This window comes from Takifugu rubripes, chromosome 14, assembly GCF_901000725.2.
Source record: "Takifugu rubripes chromosome 14, fTakRub1.2, whole genome shotgun sequence".
Taxonomy (NCBI): domain Eukaryota; kingdom Metazoa; phylum Chordata; class Actinopteri; order Tetraodontiformes; family Tetraodontidae; genus Takifugu; species Takifugu rubripes.
In genome coordinates this window covers 3,421,641-3,441,865 of record NC_042298.1, presented here as the reverse complement: position 1 = coordinate 3,441,865, position 20,225 = coordinate 3,421,641, and the positions used below count along the sequence as shown (strand labels likewise).

At 42.7% G+C, this 20,225-nt stretch overlaps 3 protein-coding genes across 6 annotated transcripts in view; 1 reads left to right on the top strand and 2 right to left on the bottom strand.

Annotated features, from left to right (window-relative positions):
* The window catches only part of dlg3 (discs, large homolog 3 (Drosophila)), a 53,953-nt gene extending 47,332 nt beyond the window's left edge, over nucleotides 1–6,621 (bottom strand). Inside the window, exons 1-3 of one of the 2 annotated variants that reach the window (XM_011610458.2) lie at nucleotides 6,525–6,621; nucleotides 4,963–5,094; nucleotides 1,371–1,444 (exon numbers count right to left, since the gene is read on the bottom strand). In XM_011610458.2, the coding sequence (XP_011608760.1) occupies nucleotides 1,371–1,444; nucleotides 4,963–5,094; nucleotides 6,525–6,549 (231 nt within the window). In that variant the 5' untranslated portion in view covers nucleotides 6,550–6,621. Of the gene's footprint in view, nucleotides 1–1,370; nucleotides 1,445–4,962; nucleotides 5,095–5,794; nucleotides 6,077–6,524 lie in introns of those variants that run through there. The other variant, XM_011610459.2, reaches the window with a different exon arrangement.
* Nucleotides 6,622–7,886: 1,265 nt separating this feature from the next.
* Nucleotides 7,887–14,231, bottom strand: gdpd2 (glycerophosphodiester phosphodiesterase domain containing 2). Of its 2 annotated transcripts, none has more exons than XM_011610454.2 (16): nucleotides 14,152–14,231; nucleotides 12,751–12,884; nucleotides 12,166–12,269; nucleotides 11,910–12,003; nucleotides 11,765–11,824; nucleotides 11,586–11,684; nucleotides 11,403–11,496; nucleotides 10,916–11,061; nucleotides 10,544–10,626; nucleotides 10,177–10,336; nucleotides 9,892–10,098; nucleotides 9,661–9,803; nucleotides 8,995–9,142; nucleotides 8,775–8,857; nucleotides 8,617–8,645; nucleotides 7,887–8,274 (listed from the first exon to the last, which is right to left on the bottom strand). In XM_011610454.2, the coding sequence occupies exons 2-16, from the start codon at nucleotides 12,868–12,870 to the stop codon at nucleotides 8,201–8,203; spliced, it is 1,644 nt and encodes a 547-aa protein (XP_011608756.1). In that variant the 5' UTR covers nucleotides 12,871–12,884; nucleotides 14,152–14,231; the 3' UTR covers nucleotides 7,887–8,200. The 2 variants fall into 2 exon arrangements, with proteins under 2 accessions (XP_011608756.1, XP_029702843.1); XM_029846983.1 differs by having other exon boundaries at nucleotides 11,403–11,475.
* Nucleotides 14,170–19,936, top strand: pdzd11 (PDZ domain containing 11). Of its 2 annotated transcripts, none has more exons than XM_003970166.3 (6): nucleotides 14,170–14,305; nucleotides 15,732–15,829; nucleotides 17,829–17,969; nucleotides 18,057–18,155; nucleotides 18,698–18,758; nucleotides 18,879–19,936. In XM_003970166.3, the coding sequence occupies exons 1-6, from the start codon at nucleotides 14,296–14,298 to the stop codon at nucleotides 18,911–18,913; spliced, it is 444 nt and encodes a 147-aa protein (XP_003970215.2). In that variant the 5' UTR covers nucleotides 14,170–14,295; the 3' UTR covers nucleotides 18,914–19,936. The 2 variants fall into 2 exon arrangements, with proteins under 2 accessions (XP_003970215.2, XP_011608759.1); XM_011610457.2 differs by lacking the exon at nucleotides 14,170–14,305 and adding an exon at nucleotides 14,833–14,935.
* Nucleotides 19,937–20,225: the final 289 nt, after the last annotated feature.

Sequence of the window (20,225 nt, the reverse complement as noted above, 5' to 3'; positions counted from 1 at the left end):
TTAAAACTCAGAAAGGGTTTAGTACTCCTTTTAATGATATGATAGTGTATGTTTAAACCCTGCACTGATGGATGATGAATTAGAAAGTTCTAAGTCCTTCCTGGTGGGAGTGTTGGGGTTGAAATCACATCTCTATGTACTAATTAGTAATCAATCAAGGGCTTCACTGGAGAACAGCTTTAATCAAGGATGCAATTATAAAAATGAAGTCTGAAAGTAGCTGTTACCCCTGCTTACATCTGAAATGCAGAAAAAAAAACCTGAATAAAAACAAGCCTTTTTTGGATTTTCAGCTTACAATGCAATGAGCAGTACGTCACTACCTCAAACACTGTCCTTATGGCCTAAAGCTGCCAAATCAGCAGCATCTTAACTCACCCAGCTCCATCATATCTAACAGAATTTACAAAGTTGTGCTATTTAAAGGTTCTGGGCATGGAAACCAAATGGCAATATTGGCTTACAGCACGTCGGATTTACTGCAGGGGTCAAGGATCAAAACATCAGCACCTGAGCTGCCGCCACCTCTCTTCTGTGTCGCCACTGTGAGTCTTTACGTAAGGTCAGATAGTGTCATTAAAACAAACTCAGATCCCAAAAAAATACTTATAAAAGAGTGCTTGATGTTGTTCCTTATGAAATATTACAGCCCTCCTTTTTATGGCCTTTATCTGCCTGCTTGATCTCTCCAGAGAAATTCTGAATTCTGCCTCACTGGAAAAGCTTTTGTGCTACAATACACTCAAAAATGCTAATCTTTCAACACCAGCAGGACTTAAATCCTCCGATGGCCAGTTCCTGTCCCCATTCAGGTGATGTTGTGGTAAATTTAAACGACTCGGCACGCAACACATCTGGGTTTACATCAGGAACATATTTAACAGCGGTATGGGTCCAGAAAATGTCATAATCAAAGCTAGACGTCTCCTCCAAAGATCAGCCTGCAAATGAACAAATAGCAATCAGGGCTAATAACTTTTCTCTATGTTGATGACGTTCATTGACGATGTCAGTCAGCAGCACGCTGGTCGGCATTTACATATGTGAATAAAAAGCTATAATTGGGATGTGATGATCCTGACGTTGAAGGAGATACTCACCTGAACAGATACAGGGAGAAAGAGAGCGTTTTTGGAGTTTCGTTGAACCATTCAACCGCACGTTGTTCCATTTCTACCTGCTTCTCTTATCCCAACTGTTTGCACAAGGGTCTAAAGTCACAAACGCCCCGACTCAACGTTTCATCCATGTCAAAGAGTGAGACAACTCACACCGGCTCCCACGAGGCACCAGGAGGCAACGGCGTGACCCGGCGCCCCAGACAATGTAAACATTAAGCAAATGCCGGGTAGCGTGAAGAAGAAAATTACCTCCCACGCATCTTCCTTCACCACTGTTTGTTCCTCATTCAGCTGCAAGGTCACCTCGTAACACTCTTGAATATCTGTGAAAAAACAAGAATAATTACAAACATTTACTTGTGACTGTTATTCTGGGGCCCTCATGTTCATAATGTGTTATAAATACGCCACTTTGCTGGTGGAAAAGCAGTAATTGACCATTCGCATTTGCCGTGGTGTTACGCTGGGTGACCTGCACATGAGAATGGCCTGTTTACATCTTCACATGTGCAAATGCTCTTATCTTGATTGTTGTCTTCCCTCAGGATCAAGGTATGATTTCTTTAACTATACTATTTTTACACCGGTCAGGGTACCAAACATCCTATTTACACGCACACACTCAAAGGCATCCAAGCGTATTAAGTATTTTGATAACGTGTAGGCGACCACGCCCACAGGCAGGACAGGATGTACCATCGAATAGCATCTGCGTAGCTTTTTAATGATAACTCGATCCTGCTTTGACGCTTCCGCCAGAATTAAACACCGTTTCCAAAGTTCTGTCCTTAGCAGGCTCCGCTCTCCTCCCTTCTCCTCTCGTCACCTCTTCCCTCATTGCGCGCCTACATCCTGTGGTCACCTATTGTGGGTGGCAACCCTTTGATGGGAATGCGCAGGGACAATTCTGCTGATGTCTCACTCCGGCCTGATTACTGCATTGTTGACATAAAGAGGTTGCCGAGGAGGTCGTCAGCTTCCCAATGTTCAAAGTCGAGACACAAATTAATCTAAAAAAGAATACCTCCGACATCTTTGAACAATGTTTCACCTTTTAATTAATGCTGTGTATCTTTGACGGAGGACACGAGGTTGCACATCGTGTGAATGCATGTGAGACACAAAGAGAAGAGTCTGTATCTCACAAGAAGGCACTGTGAGAACAAAAGTGTAAGAATGGAGCATGTGACTCATCACTGTGTCTGAACATGGAGGAGTGAAGCCATGTGTGGGCAGGGGAGATTGTTGCACAGCTGACTAAAGAGCAAACTCAGTAACACAAATCCCTATACACACACGGACACAGGCGCGCGGAACTACACACAGTTACAAACACGAACATGATACTTTATTATCGCTCGATTTTAGCAAAACAACACACAGCGCACAGCGATTGTTTAGTCATCTTAAGGTTCTGTTGCTCAACCAGCGTCTGAGGTGCAATCCTGGCACACAGGAACGCTCCAAACGTCGCCAGTGACAACGTAGGAGAGATCCCGAACGCCAGAGTCTGCTCACCTCCTCGTGCTTCCATCTAACGACAGAATCGACGGAGCGTTTCTGTGCCTGCCCCTGAAGGGCGGCAGAGATTCTCCAACAGACACAGACTATGTTCAGAGGATTAACCAGTAAATAACATCAAATTGGGCTCTCTCTGTTCTAATGTCCTTGTTCATCTTGTTCATCGTGGGTAAATAACTCATTAAAGATGTTGCCTGTTGTTGAGGCTTGCAGCGTTGGCTCCTCACCTGAAGCACATTCTTTTTGGATTGTTATCTCTATCGGCCCAGCAGCAGATTTAGGAATATAGATTGCGGTAAAAGCCCAGAACACACTGACACACAATGCCTGCACAGGTTAGTAGGCCAGGGAGAAGGTGCAGGAAAGCTCTTGTTAACGGGAAAAGAAAAGTCAGAGCATGTTTAACCCAGAAGGATTTCAATTTGGTGTCAGGTGATTCCTGTTCTTATGTTAGGCTTTTCTGCAGGCTGTGAATCCTGATCTCAGTACTTTAGCCTGGAAGGAAAGAGTGATGGAGTTACAAGTGTCATGGATGCAGGGGAAGGGTAAACTCCCCACGATGGAAGAGAAGAGACAAACTGGTCTTTCACCAAACTTATTCTTAGAGCTCTATTTGCGATATGGAGCTGGTCTGCTCTGGCCACTGAGCTTGTTTTTTCATGACCAAGGGGAGTTTCCTGCCCCCTCTGCAGGGTCAACATGTCTACGCGTATTGCAGGCCTCTTCTGTTTGTCACCATTTGCTTTAGCGTAGCAGATGAAACCCCAAAATAACACACCATTGGAGCTTTACATGAGCAACCCACAGCTAGCTAGAATAACACATTTTAAGGAAACTGGGTCACAATTTGAAGGCGGGGCAAACAACTCAGCCCCTTGTCACAGCCTTGGTAAAATACTCCCTGGCATTTAGGGTGCACTGTAATTTAACATGCATCTGTCTGCATGCGTGCCCCCTCCCAGCCTCCCACTGCCTGTTTGTACACTGGAACAAAAGGATGGATGCACAGTTAAGGCAACCTTTGTTCGTGACTGCGGAACCATGCAGACATCCAATCAAGCGGCCAGCAATGAAAACTTCCCACACTGCACCAAGCAGGCTTTTACTTCCCACAGTATATCAAAGCTGGAAGAGATCTGGAAGACAGAACACTGCAACGTAACGCAACCATGACGACAGCAACTTTCTGATCAGGGAAAAACACTGTAAAACCTATCAGCATAGTGAGGAATGCAGCCCAGATTGTTCAAACATGACAGGATCACGTGACACTGAGGGTATACAGTAGAGGTTAAGTGTGCTAAACATCTCATCTGCACCTGAAACGCACCAATCACGGGCCTTTTTCGTCCACCGCCCTCCTGTCTTTCAGGGCCCGGCACATTAGCCAATAACCGTTTATTTTCCAGTCAGCCTCTGACTAAACATTCTTGGTGAGGAATGTTTGGAATGCAGATTTGGAAGGCTAACCCGCACTTCGATTGCAATTTAAAAACACCGTGTAAACGACATTATTTGTGTGGACGTGTGAATGGCAGGGAGTATTTGACACTACCGGAGGGTAGGGAGGTATTATATTATTATATATAAAAGTGGTCCGCGTTTCCTCTCTTTGCACTGAAGTCAATTTGTCTCCAGCACAGTTTATTTTTGAAGCTCTAACAGTGTTTAGGGAATAAAACTCCCCGTCCAACCCTCCATCGGCAGCACTGACCACACGAACGGTGACTTTTACTTTTTGGATAAGCTATGGCTTTAAGCTTATGTCTAGCATCATTAAATCAGTGCCACGTCAAGACTCTGGCTTTTCTGATTAATGACATATATGACGTTGAACTATGAGTAGATGGTACAAAAACAGGCTGTTTTGTCCAAGTCAATGGGAGAACTGTTCCTCCACAGTGTGAAAAGCCTGGCCGTACAATAACAGTCTATTAATGGACTATGTTGTTTATGGCCTTGCTAAGATTTCATTACAATGTCAGCATGTTGGGGGGGTATACAGCAGACCTTTGTGGGGTAAACTGAAAGCCCTCTTTCATAAACTTAACTGGCAAAAATGTTGACTCGGTTAACTTTTCAGTCTAATGAAGACAACCTGACTCGTGCTACATCCTGTGTCCTCCTGCAGCCAATTACCGCCAACCATGTAGACGCTAACCATAAATGGACCAAAATAAAAGCTCAACATTGAGGATATGTGTTATTTCGATGAATTCTCCTGTGCAGATGTGAGTGACGTGTAATCCGAGTGGGAGGCAGATTCCTACAACCCTCTCGACACAAAACAAACAAGTTAATAGGATTTTTTATTCCTTACCGAGGAGGGCTTGAAACAGCTGGCTGCCCAAGATGGCAGACACTTTGCCCACGCTGTTATTCAAGGTCTGCTCGTCTGGACTGGTCAGGTTAGCCTGGTACCGTCTGAGGAGCCCTACTGCTCGCTCTGTGTCTGTTAAAAAAAAACACAACAACAGTAATTTCTTCTCAAACAAGGAAACATGCACAATTAATTTATGGCATCTCTAAAGTATTGAAATCTGCTTATCACTTCAAACAGGAAAAAATAAAGACCAAAGTCCATTCATGTTCTGTCTGCAAATATGTTATCTGATTATGTAAATTGTTATTAGTGACAAAAAAGGAGCACTTAACTATAACAAGAAACAGGAAAAGGATGCATTGGCATGTAACCTGAACACAACATAATAAATAAAGTGTTTGTTATATAGATTTGTTTTCCTAATTTTGGTTAACCATGAGTGTACAGCTAGTTGTTGAACCCTGTGGGTGGCAGGAACACAAACACACATGATGATGCACATCACAGTGGTAAATCTACGGGCTCACAGTTTCTTACCCGATCCTCTACATTATTATGTTGAAAGACAAGATAAAAATGAAAGAAACAAGATTCCAGGAAGTTATTCAATCTTCTGTTACACTGGTCCACCTTTTAAATCCCCTGAGGATAAAAATAGCGCCTTTCTCGTGGGATTATAACAGAGATTATGGGACCACTGAACACTTGCGTTTAAGATTTGGTTTTTTAAATTCATGATCGCCCACAAAACTCAGCAAAAACCGCGATTGACCAAAACTTTACCCAGACCTCATCAGGCGAGGGAGATTTAAGCATGATCGGTACTCACCATATTTGTGCACCATGATGTGTCGAAAAACAGATCATTTAAATGAAGGTTGTTTGCGCTGTTTGTGTGAAAATGAGGAGTTTCAGTCCAACACTAATCGATCTGTAACACATGTGTCCATGCGTCTTCCCCAAAAAGTTAATTATTTCAAATCCAGACTCGGGACAGTCTCCGCCTATCACTGCAGCTGTCAGCTGGGGTCTGCACCCACACACGGGGGTTAAAATACAACAGGACGAGTCCGATTCCTCAATGACAACTTCCCCGAAGTTTTGGGTAAAGTGAACCCTGAACGTGACATGTTTCTCCACCCCTAAAACGCGCCCCTCCATGGAAAACGCTGTAAAACAAATGTACGCTATGTCAGCCTGGGCTGAATAAATGTGGCGTGACAAAGTTATCGATAATGGATCGTTTGATAAGTTATTTTATACACAGTTTAAGTTTTCTCTTATGTACACTCTGTTTGTCTTGCTTCTTGTGCCATCTAGCGGCGCGTTCAGGTGACGCTCGGAAATCACAGACACGCATGTGCGCAAGGGTGTCAAGGGACCGTCATCACTGGGAATATTTGATCTTAAAAAGTTGTATACAGCCTTGAATGGCCACCCAGGGAGGCCCAGAGTCAGTCCGTTTGTCTTAAACCGCGAGTCAGCGCCGACAAGAAGTGAAAATGAAAGGTTCAAACAACGAACAAAGTAAATTTGAACCGTAAGAGAGTCGAACTTACCCGGCCTCGACAACACGCTCCTCATATCTAGCTCTGTGGCTCGAGCCAACAGAATCTGCGACCATCATAACGGAACCGAACCTCCTGCCGATTGGCGCGGTGCATTGTGGGTACTGTAGTCTGGGTGTCAGGTTGTGAACTTATGCCAGAGTGCTCTGCAGGTCACTGGTTTCTGAAAAGTGTACTGTTTTACAAAGCATTTCTTTGGTGTAGAATTTTCTTTAAAGATAGTATTGTTAGGTTCAAACAACCTGAAACACGAGAAACACAAATGAGGCAAAGACAGCAGTTTTGAATTTTACTTGCAAGGAGAACGGGGAGATGTGCTCAGTTACAGATCTCCAACACGTTCTGACGCACACCTCCCGCCATCCTTCTTTTATTGAAATTAGGAGGTCCCTAGTTACAGAAGTCCTTCACTGATTTGATTAGCTTATCTATATATCTATATAAACAGCACATTCTTCTATATCAGACAGATTAAGAGAACATCTCCTGGGTTCGGCCCCGCAGCTCTGTCTCCAGTCAATGCCACCTCTCCAACAGCCGCCACATTTCTGTCGCCCTTGACCAGAGAAGTTCGAGGTGACATACCAAGCATCATGAACATTAAGCATTAGCAAATAATAAGAAACATTAAGTAATGAGAGACAATATAACAAGAATAAAGAATATAACAAGGTGAAAGCAAATAAGAGATAACTTTAATATAATGGATCTAACAGTATTAATAAAGGTTTATAGCTATGATTATCACATTTGATCATAAAGTGAAGCCAGTCACTGGCTTAATTGTCTGGGGCTTTTGTCTTAAAGACAAAAGTTTTGTCTTTAAGACAGAAGTTTGACCTCTGACATTAAATTCAGAATTCTTTTTTTTTTACTAGATGTCGGTATGTCACCTGCCCTTTGTTCCCTGGACTAAACAATTGCAGCTGCTCAACTTGCTGTAAACCTCTCCATGAGTGATTTATTACCATAAATAAATGTGCACTTACATTTAACATCTGTCTGTAATATTCTCTCTTTTTTTAATCTCAGAGTGCTATAATGAGACAGTCGGTCGTCCCACATGCACAACAAAAGTCTCCCTATTTTTCCACGCAGGGGCCCTGGGCCCTAATCGTCGTCCACGGATTTACCTGTGAGGTAGAACTGCCTGAGGAATACACCCAAGTGAGCATTTGAATAGTATTATGATCATTTTTTACACCACTAAAATTGAAAAGATAAATTGTTAAACATAACATAAATATGTTTTCATCATTTAGTGTCTTCAATGTTTCAACTATTTTCTTGCGTGAAAGCAAAATATGTGATATTAATGTATATATTTATCAATGAGATGCAGGAAAAGGTCAGTTTAGTAAACAGTTATTATTTTATTTTTTTGGCTCTGTTTACATTCACTGCACATCTTTCTCTGAAAGTGTGATATACGTTTTTTTTTAAAAACCAAAGCCGTTAACAAAAAAACCGGAAACTGACAATAAAAACAATGACAATAAAAACAGCGGTAGAAAATTTTGAACATAAATGTTAACGCGGAACATTCAGAGACAAAGTTTCACATTTTCCGAGCAGGCAGCAGGCGGGGGAAGATTCTGTGAAAGATTAACAGCAGTTAATGGGCTGGAATATATGCAGTGTCCACACAGCTGAGATTTATCTGGTCTTTAATTCTTCTCTAAGAAAGGATGCTGTTCCTTATCATCCATGGCTGAGAGGGCGTTTTGTTGTGTCGCCGTCCCTGTGCACAGTCACAAAGAAGAAAAATAAAAACACTAAAATGAACACCTTTGTAAATCACAACCAGAAAGTTCACCAGATGTTCAAGTGGTATTACGCTGAAGTACATTGCAGGTCAAGCAGAGAATGAGATCGTACTGATACTGATGAAATAAGTCTTGACTAGAAATGTTTATTTTAAGGTTTTAACGTAAATACTCTGTCGGAACGTATAAAACTCTTGGATGTTTGATTTTAGACTGAAAACGTGTGTCACCAATCGTGTGTCGCTCAATTCGCTTCAATAATCGGTTCTGAAATAAAAATGAACCTTTAAAAAAGCAAAATAATGTTTGTATATTACCTTTTCTGTGACAGAAAGAGATGTTTTTCCTGAAAGAAACAGTGAGTATAAACAGTGAGTAAATCAACAAGATCATTTTTTAGACATTCATTCATTGTCATTTCAAATTATTCAAAGAATATAGTGTGCAGAATATAACAAACATCTGCTTAACTCACCTGTAAATAATGTAGAGTACTGCCATCATCCCAACAGAGGCAATGTCGACTATAATCCATATTATTGTGTATGTCTGTGGTGACTGAAACGCACAAACACACAACATGGCAGCAGGTTTAGGATCCCTTCCGAAAACACAACGGCTCTAAGCTAAATGAGCTGCTCTGATATATGATTTTGTTGACTGGACGCAGGGTCTTTAGCAGAGGTCTTCCTCACCATGACCCAGTCAGGGTGTCTCATGTCTTTGAGGAGGTGGCAGGAGTTGGTGGTAACAGAGCTGACCCCCAAGCACCACATCAGAGAGAACAGCCACCGCTCATTGACCACCCACACGTTCACGCTCACGTTCATTTTCCGCAATTTCCTGTCAGGTATAAACATATAGTGTAAAAAAGAGGAACAATGAACATAAGTAAAAATGCACACCCTAATTTACAGTATTTAATTTTCTTGTGCATATAGGTTTTTAGCAACCTGCATATTAGATCTTTGGGTAAGTTTATGCCCTTTAGTGGCTGTTAAACTGATCCAGTCCCAGTTTAGATGCACATCACAGTGGTAAATCTACGGGCTCACAGTTTCTTACCCGATCCTGTACATTATTATGTTGAAAGAAAAGATAAAAAAAAAAAAAAACAAGATTCCAGGAAGGTATTCAGTCTTCTGTTACACTGGTCCAGCAGAGGACTACCGTCAACGTATGCTTTTTATTTGTTTGTACGTTTTATTTAAAACATTTTGTATGAAACAATGTACTTTAGCCAGATTGGGATTTAGCCTGTGCTTCTTTATATAATGTATAATGTCAATAGTAATGTACATAACATAATAGTTTTTCTTTTAGTGTTACAGTGTGTTTAGTGTAGTGTTGATTCTTCGTACCTGATTTCCTCTATATCGTAGCTGTATTTCACATTTAAGTTTCCTGATTTATTCCTCAGCCTTTCGCTGTCCTTATAAACCTGTTTGAACTCTGGAGCAGCCTTCTTCACATACTCTCGTTTTGCTGGAGGGAGCCAGAGGACCTGGCGAAAGGAAATGCGCTTCATTCCACAACAAGGTTGCACGACATATTCCGGTCAAGTGATAGCAGAAGAACTCATAGAGGCTTACTAGATGTGGATCAATACCAGACTCCAGGATGGTGTCCACTACATCCTCAGTGTCATTCTCCCAGTCGGGGCTGTAGAGGTCAAACATGACCGAAATATTGTGCTGCTTCGCAAGGCGGAGGAGCTGCAGTAAAGAGGGTATGGTTTGATTCCTGGCCATGGCCTTGTCCTCCTCCGAGAGCTTCGACACTGAACGGAAAGGATCTGTCTGGAAGGTCAGACAGCTTCATGTATGCAGTTGGGCGCTAGCTTTGTGGGGTTGCGTGAGTGAAGGCGCACTTCTCACCTTTAAGAACCAGTCACCGGCGTTGAGAGTCTGCAGCTCCTCCCAGGTAAACTCACTGCTGTTGCTGGTGATGTTGTCTGGAAATCTCTCCTTTACATCGGTGGTTCTCAGCAGGAACCCCGGCTGGTGATCGTGCATCAGGAAGGGGACTCTGTCTTTACTAGATGACAAAAGAAAGATGAACATTTGCTGGCTTGACTTTGAGTTCTCACAAAGCTAAATGATTTTAGCTCACACTACAGTTGGAGCTACTGCGGAACCCAGTGCCATTGATCAAAAACATTTTAAACTTTATTTTTGAGATATTCGCCATTGAAGCGGCTCCTCTGTCATCACGAGCCATTATGAAACGGCATTTCCTCTATACCTGAGCTGTACATCCGTCTCAAAGGCCGTCACTCCGCACCCGATGCTTCTGCTGAATGACATCATTGTATTTTCCGGCGCCAGCTGTAAATGGTCAAGGCAGATGGGGAGACGTGCATGTGTATAAGGTTGCAAACCACCTTAAAGAATATACATGTACATCTGTGAAGCAGGTCTGAACCAGAACACATACGGAACACATACACATCAGCTCAAGGCTTACAACAGTTGTCAAAAAGTTATGTAGTTGTACTGTATAGATCACTTCCTCCTGGTTTAGAGGCAGTGGTGGTGATGTGGTAACAAATCTATGGCCGGCATGACGTCTGTATGTGTGTCCTCGGGTTGTTGGTGAAAACGTGGTTCTGCTCACCATTGGTGCTCCTCGGTGGCCAATGAGGTCTGGCTTTTTAGGGAGCTGTTCTGTCAGACAAGGGCACTGAGTCTGGATGTAGAGAGGACACAGGAAGATGCCTGCCGACACAGCGAGCGGCACGGCTACAATAAAAAACCTGGACCCTGGGGAGAAATCCACACAATGGGATAATCCTCTTTTGTTATTGACACAGCTGCAAGTCAACAGAAGACATTTACAGACACTCCTACAGAAGAGTCAGTAAATAAAAAGTGCCTCACTGATCATTTGTCATCATGGAGCAGGGCATGTTTGCAAGACTTGCCCCGTGACCCTTTTTGCACTTTCTTTTTATGAATAATGCTAATTCCATCCACCTTTTCATCCATCCATTCAACGTTCAACAGTCCATCCCAATTTTGATTCAACGAAAAATGGCAGCTGCACGGCAGCATCACTGTGAAATTACAGAGGAGACGGAAGGAGATGCTGAAAAGAGACCTACATTTGGCTTTGGCTGCATGGAAGCCCTTAAAGACGAACGGGCTCAAAAGAGTCAACGCTCCCACAGCGCCAAACTGCAGAAACGGAGCCGTGGCCTGTGAGGAAGGTGGCAGACACTCATGGAAACACCAGTGGATACGTATCAAACACCCCCCACACAGTGAAAGCCCGAGTGAGAGCCTACCCGCAGCGAGAGAGGAACAGTCGGCCATTCTTTTCGCCACTTGATGCTGATACCCGTGACCCCGAAAAAAATGAACAACACGCCAAAGCCCAACAGCACCTGTGTTGAGGGGAAAGGCAAAAATGAAACACCAATCAAAGTACCTCAGCAGATGATGCCTTTGACAACTGGAATTCTACCTTGTGCAGCCAGTGTAGGTCGAGCGGCTCTCGAAGGGCAACTTGAAAGAGGGCAAAGAGCTGCGTGGTGAATGTACATGTTACCATCTGCCTGTGTTCCACAACAGGGTTCTGATTTTTTTGATGATTTTTTTTGGACCCTCACCAGCAGTAGAAGGCAGTAACTAGTTAACACAGCAGAAATGATGACCAGCAACATGAACCAGTTGACCCACAGACTCAGCTGCGTGAAGCCTTGCCTGACAATAGAACAAAGGAGGGCAGCACGGGGTTACAATGGAGGTCATGGAGAAAAAGGGTTCAGGCTTTTGTCCTGAATTTAGAGCAGGCTCTGTGTGTGTGTGTGTGTGTGTGTGTGTGTGTGTGTGTGCGTGTGTGCACTTGCCCTGGTTATTACTCACCAGTTAACCTCATCTTGGTCATTAAAGGTGACCAGGCAGATATACATCCAGCACAGGGAAACCAGGGAAACCAGCACGACCAGTATAAACCAACAACCTGCACACTGTGAGAGGAGGCAATACAGTATTTTTACACTCCAAACCTTTTATGCCAGGTCTTTTATGACCTGTGCTGTGAACGCATGCGTGGGAAACCTGAGTCAAACTTAGACTGAGTTCCACAATGTTTTCATACTTTTTATAGCATCAGATTTGCTGGCACTTCACCTCAAGCTGCTGCCACCAACCACTATTGCACGCTTTTTCACTGACAAGAAACCTGTTCGGACCTGTGAATCCCCTATTGTCTTTTGCACATCGCTGCCAGCAATTCATCACAGCACCTGTTTAACAGGCATTCCGATGCCCGAAATCACACAATTATCCCAGCGTTTCTCATGATTTAAAATATATTTGAGGAAGATAGTAAAACAGCTCGTTGGCAGCCTGTCAGGCCTATGAAGTCTTGACGGTGTTCGGCTAATCCCTGACTACAAGTTAAAGAATGACTACAAGTTAAAGACTGTCAACTTCAGCAACACTCACTCGTCCCTCGCTGTTGCTGGAGAGCTTCCAGTGGCAACTGTACACTCCCCTGAAGAAAACTCTGCAACAGTTGTCCTCCTCTTGCATCTGTGCGGCTTGGATGCAAGCAGCTGATCTCATGCAGGTCTAGAAACCTGTAGATGGAAAAGAAAGGGACCAGAGGGATGTGGGTGGGAGATTTCCTTAGTGGATTAAGGCAACCCGTGCTCAGCAGCCTCGTGAATGGAGCCAGTGTGCTAAGAAGGTATAGACACTGGCAGGGTTTACAATGGGCAGCAGCTGAAGGACTGTGGGCAGAACCACACCATTCAACAGTCACAGGCGCATCAGTGCGCGCAGGGATTAAAAAATCAATTATAATAAACAGAGAAACAGCTCGATTACTGTCTCATTTATTTACTGAGACGCTAAAGGATGCTTTGTTTAAATCAGGCTTTACCACCTTAATATTTTCATAGTGATGCACATCAAGCATGTCAGGGCAAATTTCTTTCTGCCAGTTCTGGTTCCATTATGTTTTAGGAGGAAAATAATGCACCTTGTTTATTTCTCAACCAACAGTTTCTGTCAAACTTGTTCTGACCCCCCCCCTTCACTTGGAATTCTGATGCCTGTTTATACATGGGGGTGAATATTTTGATAAGACAGTGAATATGATAAACGGTTTATCAACCGTCACGTAGCTGCTACATACAGTAGATCACAGTGTTTCTCGCTTGTGGCAGTTTTCTGGGAACGTGTAACAATAAGAGCATGTTGTGTAACACTTGTGTGTGTGGGAAAATGGTGATGCGATGATGAGGGAACAACATTAATGAAATGTCACCCTTACAAAGAATAATTAAACACTCCTGCACAGCTGGCTGCCTCACAACAGTGTCCTATTTGTGTCCCAGTGCTAAAATGGCATGTGACAATGCTGCAACTGTCCCATTTAATTTAAGGTCCACATTTAATGAACTTTAAATACTTTAAAAAAAAAACTTTTAAAAAGCATAATGTCACACAACTTTTTAAAGCCTAAATTCTTTGGATAGCCATCAAATATAATTTTTTAAAAAATATTAGAGATGGGTTTGGCACATTTGCTGCGTCTTAAAGATTTTATATCAGATTCTGGAATAAAACGACCACTATAGTCTGTAATAAGTTGGAAACATTACTTCTGAATTAAACACACAGAATTTCCACATCTTTGTGGTCTCATCTTTTTTCTCTCCATTCTATCCTTACATGTATTTCTGCATCTAACATTTATTCTTTTGGCTATTCAAAATGCAATCAGACCTATTAGAAACAGTTTAAGGTCTAATCATAATTGAAAGTTGCTACGCGTGCAAACCGCTGACAGGATCATTGATCTCAACCGAAGAAGCGTGGATCTGTGGGAAATCGACTCACTCTAAAGCAGTTTTCATGCGGAGAGCCTCTCAATTTGCATCCGGTCGTCTTGGCTCGTCCGTGTTCCGACTGTAAATGCGCTCCCACATGAATGGGTGCGCGGTGAAAGGGTGCAGCTGAATCTGAGAGGGAGGATCGCCACCGATGGCTGCAGGTATGGAAACACGCTTTAAATCAGAGTTTTTAACCTTAAAGGATTTCTGCGTCCTCTGCGTGGTGGTAGCGTAATGCTTATAGTAACGACAAACTAAATATTTTGTTTTTATAATTAAAAGTGTCGAATATCATACGTACGTGTAAACACGTGGGTTTATAACTGGCGGGGGAATAAATCCACCATAAATTTAGGTGTGCCAAATTTAAAAGATTAGTTAGATAATCCAGAGCCTTGTGGCTTTAGGTTATTAATTTGGCGGTTTGATTCAGGTTGGGAGGTTGAAATGACATGAGTGGGTTACGGTGACAGGCTTGCGACACTAGACGCAGAGATAAAAGCCAAATCATTTAATGTAGATTACAAAAACCAACACGCGTGGAAGTACCAGAACAAGAAAATGTATTGATATCAGGGCCGAGTTGGGTTGTACCATGTACGCAAAATGTTATTTTTTTCTCGATTTTTAAGAAAGAAAATGAAATAAAGACGCAAAAATCTCGAAAGATTATTGAATTACAGTACAAACTAGGTGTTGTAGTGACCCCGCCGGGGCGGCAGGTGGCGGCATTTCGTGCTGCGACAGTCATAATATATAGAAAAAGTGTCCGATGCTAGTCTGACTGGCAGGTAAGATAAACTGTTACTTTATCATTGTTGCGCTTTTTAACACGCACTAACTGTTCAACTTGATTGTAGATCAGATTAGGATGATTCAAAAGACCACTAAAGAATCTTAATTATATCTCAGGACAAGCGTTTCGAGGGAAGTTAACTTAACACAAGCTAAATGTAGCATTAGCTTATGGTTCAGGTTATTTTGCACATTTGCGTATAAGAAGGTAATTTAAACTAAGTTGATCTATTATTCCCTTTTTACATTGTAATAGCAGAATTCAATACAGAAGATGTGTATCAGTGAATCATCCCTTGCGACTTTAGACGGATAACACAGAAGAGTTCCATTGACATGTATTCCAGTCTGTTTGTTTAGGTGTTCTTCCACATTTATGACACATATTGTCAACATTGCCAGTGTGTTTGAATGTTTGGGAGTCGAATATTTACACTGTTAACGCACATAGACTGCATGTCTCTATTCGGTCAGCCAACCTTAGTTTAAAAGCCGCAAAAAAGTCTCTGATTTGAACCATTTACCCTTGATTTGGATCTTATTCATTAATGTAATGAGTCTGTAACTCTGGTCAGAATAAAGGTGTTGGAGATTAAATGTAGCAGTTTTACAATGTAAATGGAATTTTCACTTCACGAAACATCTCAAATTGGAGCAGAAACTCTTTTCTCTACTTTTCTTGCGTTATTTCTCAGTCTTGTGTCTTGGTTTTAAGGAAAATGATACTGCACAAATATTTGCAGACCAGATTCCAGCTGTTTTCGCTGAAATGCCCTTTGTTTGGTTTTCCAGAAACAATGGATCAGAAAATCCCTTATGATGACTACCAGCTGCCAGTGGTTTTCCTACCTTCGTATGAGAACCCACCAGCATGGATCCCTCCACATGAGGTGCGTTATTCTTTACTTCATGAAGCCATCAAAAACAAACTGTAATGTAATGTTACGTTTGGGTGCTTTTCATACATCCTGAAGCAATTACTAAGGGGTGGAAATATCTTGGATTCAGCCTAATTTCCCTCAGACACAGCGGCTCTTACTTTTGTCACGGACGATGCCACTAATAGGAAACAGATGATCAGAAGTGAACAGAAACAGTAGCTGATGATTACATGTGGTATCATAACTGCTATAGTAAAATAAGCCCTAATTAATAAGCTTCCTTGACCCCCCTCTCAAACCCGCGGTCTTCTCTGGCCAGTATCCTTACTTGGCTGTCCTCGAAGGAGCGCCCACTCTCCTTTAGGTGTAAGTGGACTGCTGAGGCCTGACCTAAGAGGTGGCGCGTCTGTGTTGTGCCATTCTTCTGTGGAGAGGTTGTTTGGTTTCCCCAATGTAAAGTTCCTTGCATTCCTCCTGGCACTGTACAGCATAAACAACATTACATTGTTTGTGTCTTGGTGTCTTGTCCTTTGGGTGGACTAACCTCTGTCTGAGAGTGTTGCTGGGTTTGAACTGAACCGGTATGTCGTGTTTCTGAAGGATCCTCCTAAACTCCTCAGAGACCCCGGACAGATAGGGGATGGAAACGCTGCGGCGTTTGTTTCTCTCCTCCTCTTCTTTGCTGGGGTCTCGCTTTCTTGAGAGCTGTCTTAATGAACATGTGGTCCTGTTAATTCTTCCTGCCTTGGGATGTGGTGGGTATTTCTTTGGGCCGGTGTTGGACGGTTGTGATCACTCCCAACTTGTGTTCCAGTGGGTGGTGAGAGTCAAACTGGAGGTACTGTAATTTCCAGACTATAAGCCGCTACTTTTTTCTACACTTTAAACACTGCGTCTTATTCTACGGTGCGGCTTATTTATGTTTTTTTCGTGGCGCACTATCACAACTATTGTGAATCAGTCATTTTTACTAACCCTCATCAACATGGAAAATACTAGAAGAAAAGCATATGATGCGACTTTTAAGTTAAAAGCGATCACTCGCGCGTAATCTTGGCATTACGGTAATCAATGGGGAGAAGGTGGAGACGCCCGCCTGAAGAACTGATCCAAAGCAAAAAGACGACCAAAGCTTTTAGATGTAAACATCGCCGGTGGCCCGAGCTTGAGAACGTTCTGGGAGACTGGGTCAACAACACAGAGAGCAGGCGGCCGCGGTGTTTCCGCTGTACAACTCAGACTAAAAGCAATCGCCATCGAGATAAAAATAGAAGATTTTTGAGGTGGGCCATCTGGAGTTTTAGATTGTTCATTGTTTGAGGCATAAACATAAGCATAAACAACGTAATTTGTGTGTAGCTGATACAAACGTAGATTTTAAGGTAGATGCATTACAGACACCGTTAGAAAAAAAAGCATTTACCGGAACAATATATTTGTTTATGTTGCTAAACGGATTAAATCAAAAGAAAAGTTAAAAAATTGGATTTAAGGTCTCTGTATAAACTTATAAGTGAAAAGAGTGGCTGTTGTTTCTTACCTGTCTGTCACTCCTCAGTGACTCGTCTCTTACGGTAATAAAAACATCTACTGGTACTGAATGTTTTCGATCTAATTTTTCATATTACTATGTGGGATACCTTAAAATCCGGTGCGGCTTGTATAAGTACAAAATTGATTTTCTTTCTAAAATTAGATTATGCGGCTTTTAATCAGGTGCCTCTGTAGTCCAGAAATGACGGTACTGGTGGGTATCTGTTGGTTTTCTGTAGACTTCGATGGTGAGGTTTCTGTCCTCTCCTCCTCAGTCCAGCTGACACAGAAGACCCACCTTGGATAACATTTGTTTATCATTTATGTGGATAATCTTCAATGTTTCAGCTAAAGCACATTACATAATCTCTTCTGGTTAAATGGAGCTCCTTTAAAATCCTAGTTATATAAATAGACCTACTCTGTCATTGTTGGTTTCCTGCCACTCTTCTGGACGTATGTTCTTTTCATTTAGAGGATTCATCACCCGGACTACAACAACGAGCTCACTCAGTTCCTACCTCGTACTATTGTGTTGAAGAAACCTCCAGGAGCACAGCTGGGCTTCAACATCCGTGGAGGGAAGGCTTCGCAGCTGGGAATCTTTATCTCCAAGGTTGGTGTGGGAAACCCCGGTTTTCGGAACCCAATTTAGTTCAAATTGATCCCCACATTTCTGATTTTGTTGTGTTTGTTGTGACAGGTAGTCCCTGATTCAGATGCCCACAGAGCTGGGCTCCAGGAGGGAGACCAGGTTCTCTCTGTCAACGATGTGGACTTCCAAGACATCGAGCACTCTAAAGTAAGTCAGAGCAAGCTGGTGTAGCGGAATAATGCTGATGTTGAAAGGTTGCTGTTGCTGATTCCTGGGCGCTGTATATAAGAGAACAAAGATCCAAAATAAAAAGAGTTGTCATGACCCACTTGACCATAACTGGTAAATGTTTCAGGGGTGGGTTTGATTATTAATCTAGAATTTAAAGAAAATTGATCATATTGACACAACAATCATATTTCCAAAAGGTCAAAGGCTGGTTTGTTAATTAGAAATAAAAAAGCTCAGGCTCAGCCCAAATCAGTCGGGCATCAGCTGTACATTCCATTCCGCTGACATTAAAACGAGGAAGGTCATGAACTTCACTGCCTAGATTCTGTAGCTACAGATGAAGAAGAGCAAAGATGAATGCAGAAAACACACCCAGCACGCCTTCAACCCTCATCCGTACCCCCTCTGCTTTTGACAGAGCATATTATCATACGCTGCTGGGGTAAAGGTTGCTGATGTTGTTTAGTCCACCAGAAGATCTGATTCGTGCATCCAGTTAACTTCTTTCCCCTCTTCAGGCTGTGGAGATTCTGAAAACCGCACGAGAAATCCAGATGCGGGTGCGCTTTTTCCCTTACAGTAAGTCTCCGGCGGGCAGAAGCTGCTGTGCGCGGCACACATCTGCTGTTCTTAGGCTTTATAACAACGTGGCTCTGACAAAACGATTGCGTGACGTCACCGACGGTTCTCTTTAATCAGACTACCAAAGGCAGAAGGAGAGGACCGTCCATTAGGTGGCGCCAGAGGGAAAGGTGTGGACTGATGCGTCATCCTCCTCCCACAGACTGCGGCCTCCTCCTCCTCCTCCTCCTCCTCCCCCTCCCTTCTCTGCTTCAACATGACTGATGGATGACTAACATTCACCCAGGCTCCTTCACACAAGGAAAAGCATACAGTCTGCTTCACACACACACTCTCACACACACACACACACACAGAATGCATCCTAAAAGGCTGTGAGTGCTGCTCATTCCCACCTGGGTGTTTTCAGAGGAGCGGAAGCTTAGCAGACATGTCATGCCATAAATTATGTAAGCGCAATATATTTTCTCTCCATGCGTAACATCTGTAGGGTCTGCATAATTTAATAAAGAGAGGAGTTTTTTAAAATTTTACTTTTGCTGGAGGCTTAATTAAACGCTCCTGCTTTAGTCTTAGAAATATAATTTAATCAGGAGTAGTGCTTGTGGGCACGGGACTCATTTGCTTTCATCACACTAACGTATTCACCTGCTTGTGTTGGTATTTAACAAGACACACGTCCTGGAGCAGCACAGCACCGGGGCCGGACCATCAATCCCACCCAACTCAAGCTTTTTAATGAAATTCTATTACAAGACTTGATTCTTATGTTTTATCCACTACATTTATATTAATGAGGAAATAAAAATAGAGCGATCACAGTAGAGGCCTCAGACTTCAGCAGCGTGGCTGGAGGGTTCACTACATGTCATTAGCTCCAGTGAGTTCACTTTAATTTGTATTTATATGGCAGGAAAAATAGGTACGGCTCCGATTTTAAAACATTGTCATGCATTGTCAAGATGAAGATCATGTTGTAAATATCAGTGTGTATGCTGCAAATCTAGTGTTTAAACAAACTCCTAAAGGTGAAGGAGGGAAACTGTAAATACGTGTATCGTTGAGTGACTACAGTCTAACACTGGAGCAATGACAGCTTTTATTGTAACGCCTGGTGTGATTTATTTTGTAATCAGTGTGCAACAACACTATTAAAATGGAAGGGAAGCCTGAAATGCAGCATTGTTCATTTGTGTCTGGTGCTGGAGTTCTTTCCTCCGACAGCTTCACATCACAGCTCTCCCTCCTCGGTGGTTGACAGCAGCCACTGTTGCTCATGACGCCCCAACAATTAGGAGCTGGAACTGGAGACCTTGATGACGCATGAATCGAGCAGCTTGGATTCTGATACTTAATGGTTTGTAGTCTGCAGAATAAAGCTGAGGTCACGATATATTAATATCCATCACTCAGTTTTGTTTTAGGGAGAATTATCTCCTAATAAAGTGAGGCTTTACAGCTGAG

What these genes read in the sequence shown, in the direction of transcription:
- gdpd2 (XM_011610454.2), bottom strand. Translation starts at nt 12,870, where the DNA reads ATGAGATCAGCTGCTTGCATCCAAGCCGCACAGATGCAAGAGGAGGAC. An exon ending in GTTACTGCCTTCTACTGCTG is followed by an intron (nt 11,825 to 11,909) that starts GTGAGGGTCCAA and finishes TTCACCACGCAG; the next exon opens with CTCTTTGCCCTCTTTCAAGT. An exon ending in ACCTACACTGGCTGCACAAG is followed by an intron (nt 11,685 to 11,764) that starts GTAGAATTCCAG and finishes CCCTCAACACAG; the next exon opens with GTGCTGTTGGGCTTTGGCGT.
- pdzd11 (XM_003970166.3), top strand. An exon ending in AAGACATCGAGCACTCTAAA is followed by an intron (nt 18,156 to 18,697) that starts GTAAGTCAGAGC and finishes TCCCCTCTTCAG; the next exon opens with GCTGTGGAGATTCTGAAAAC. An exon ending in GGTGCGCTTTTTCCCTTACA is followed by an intron (nt 18,759 to 18,878) that starts GTAAGTCTCCGG and finishes CTCTTTAATCAG; the next exon opens with ACTACCAAAGGCAGAAGGAG.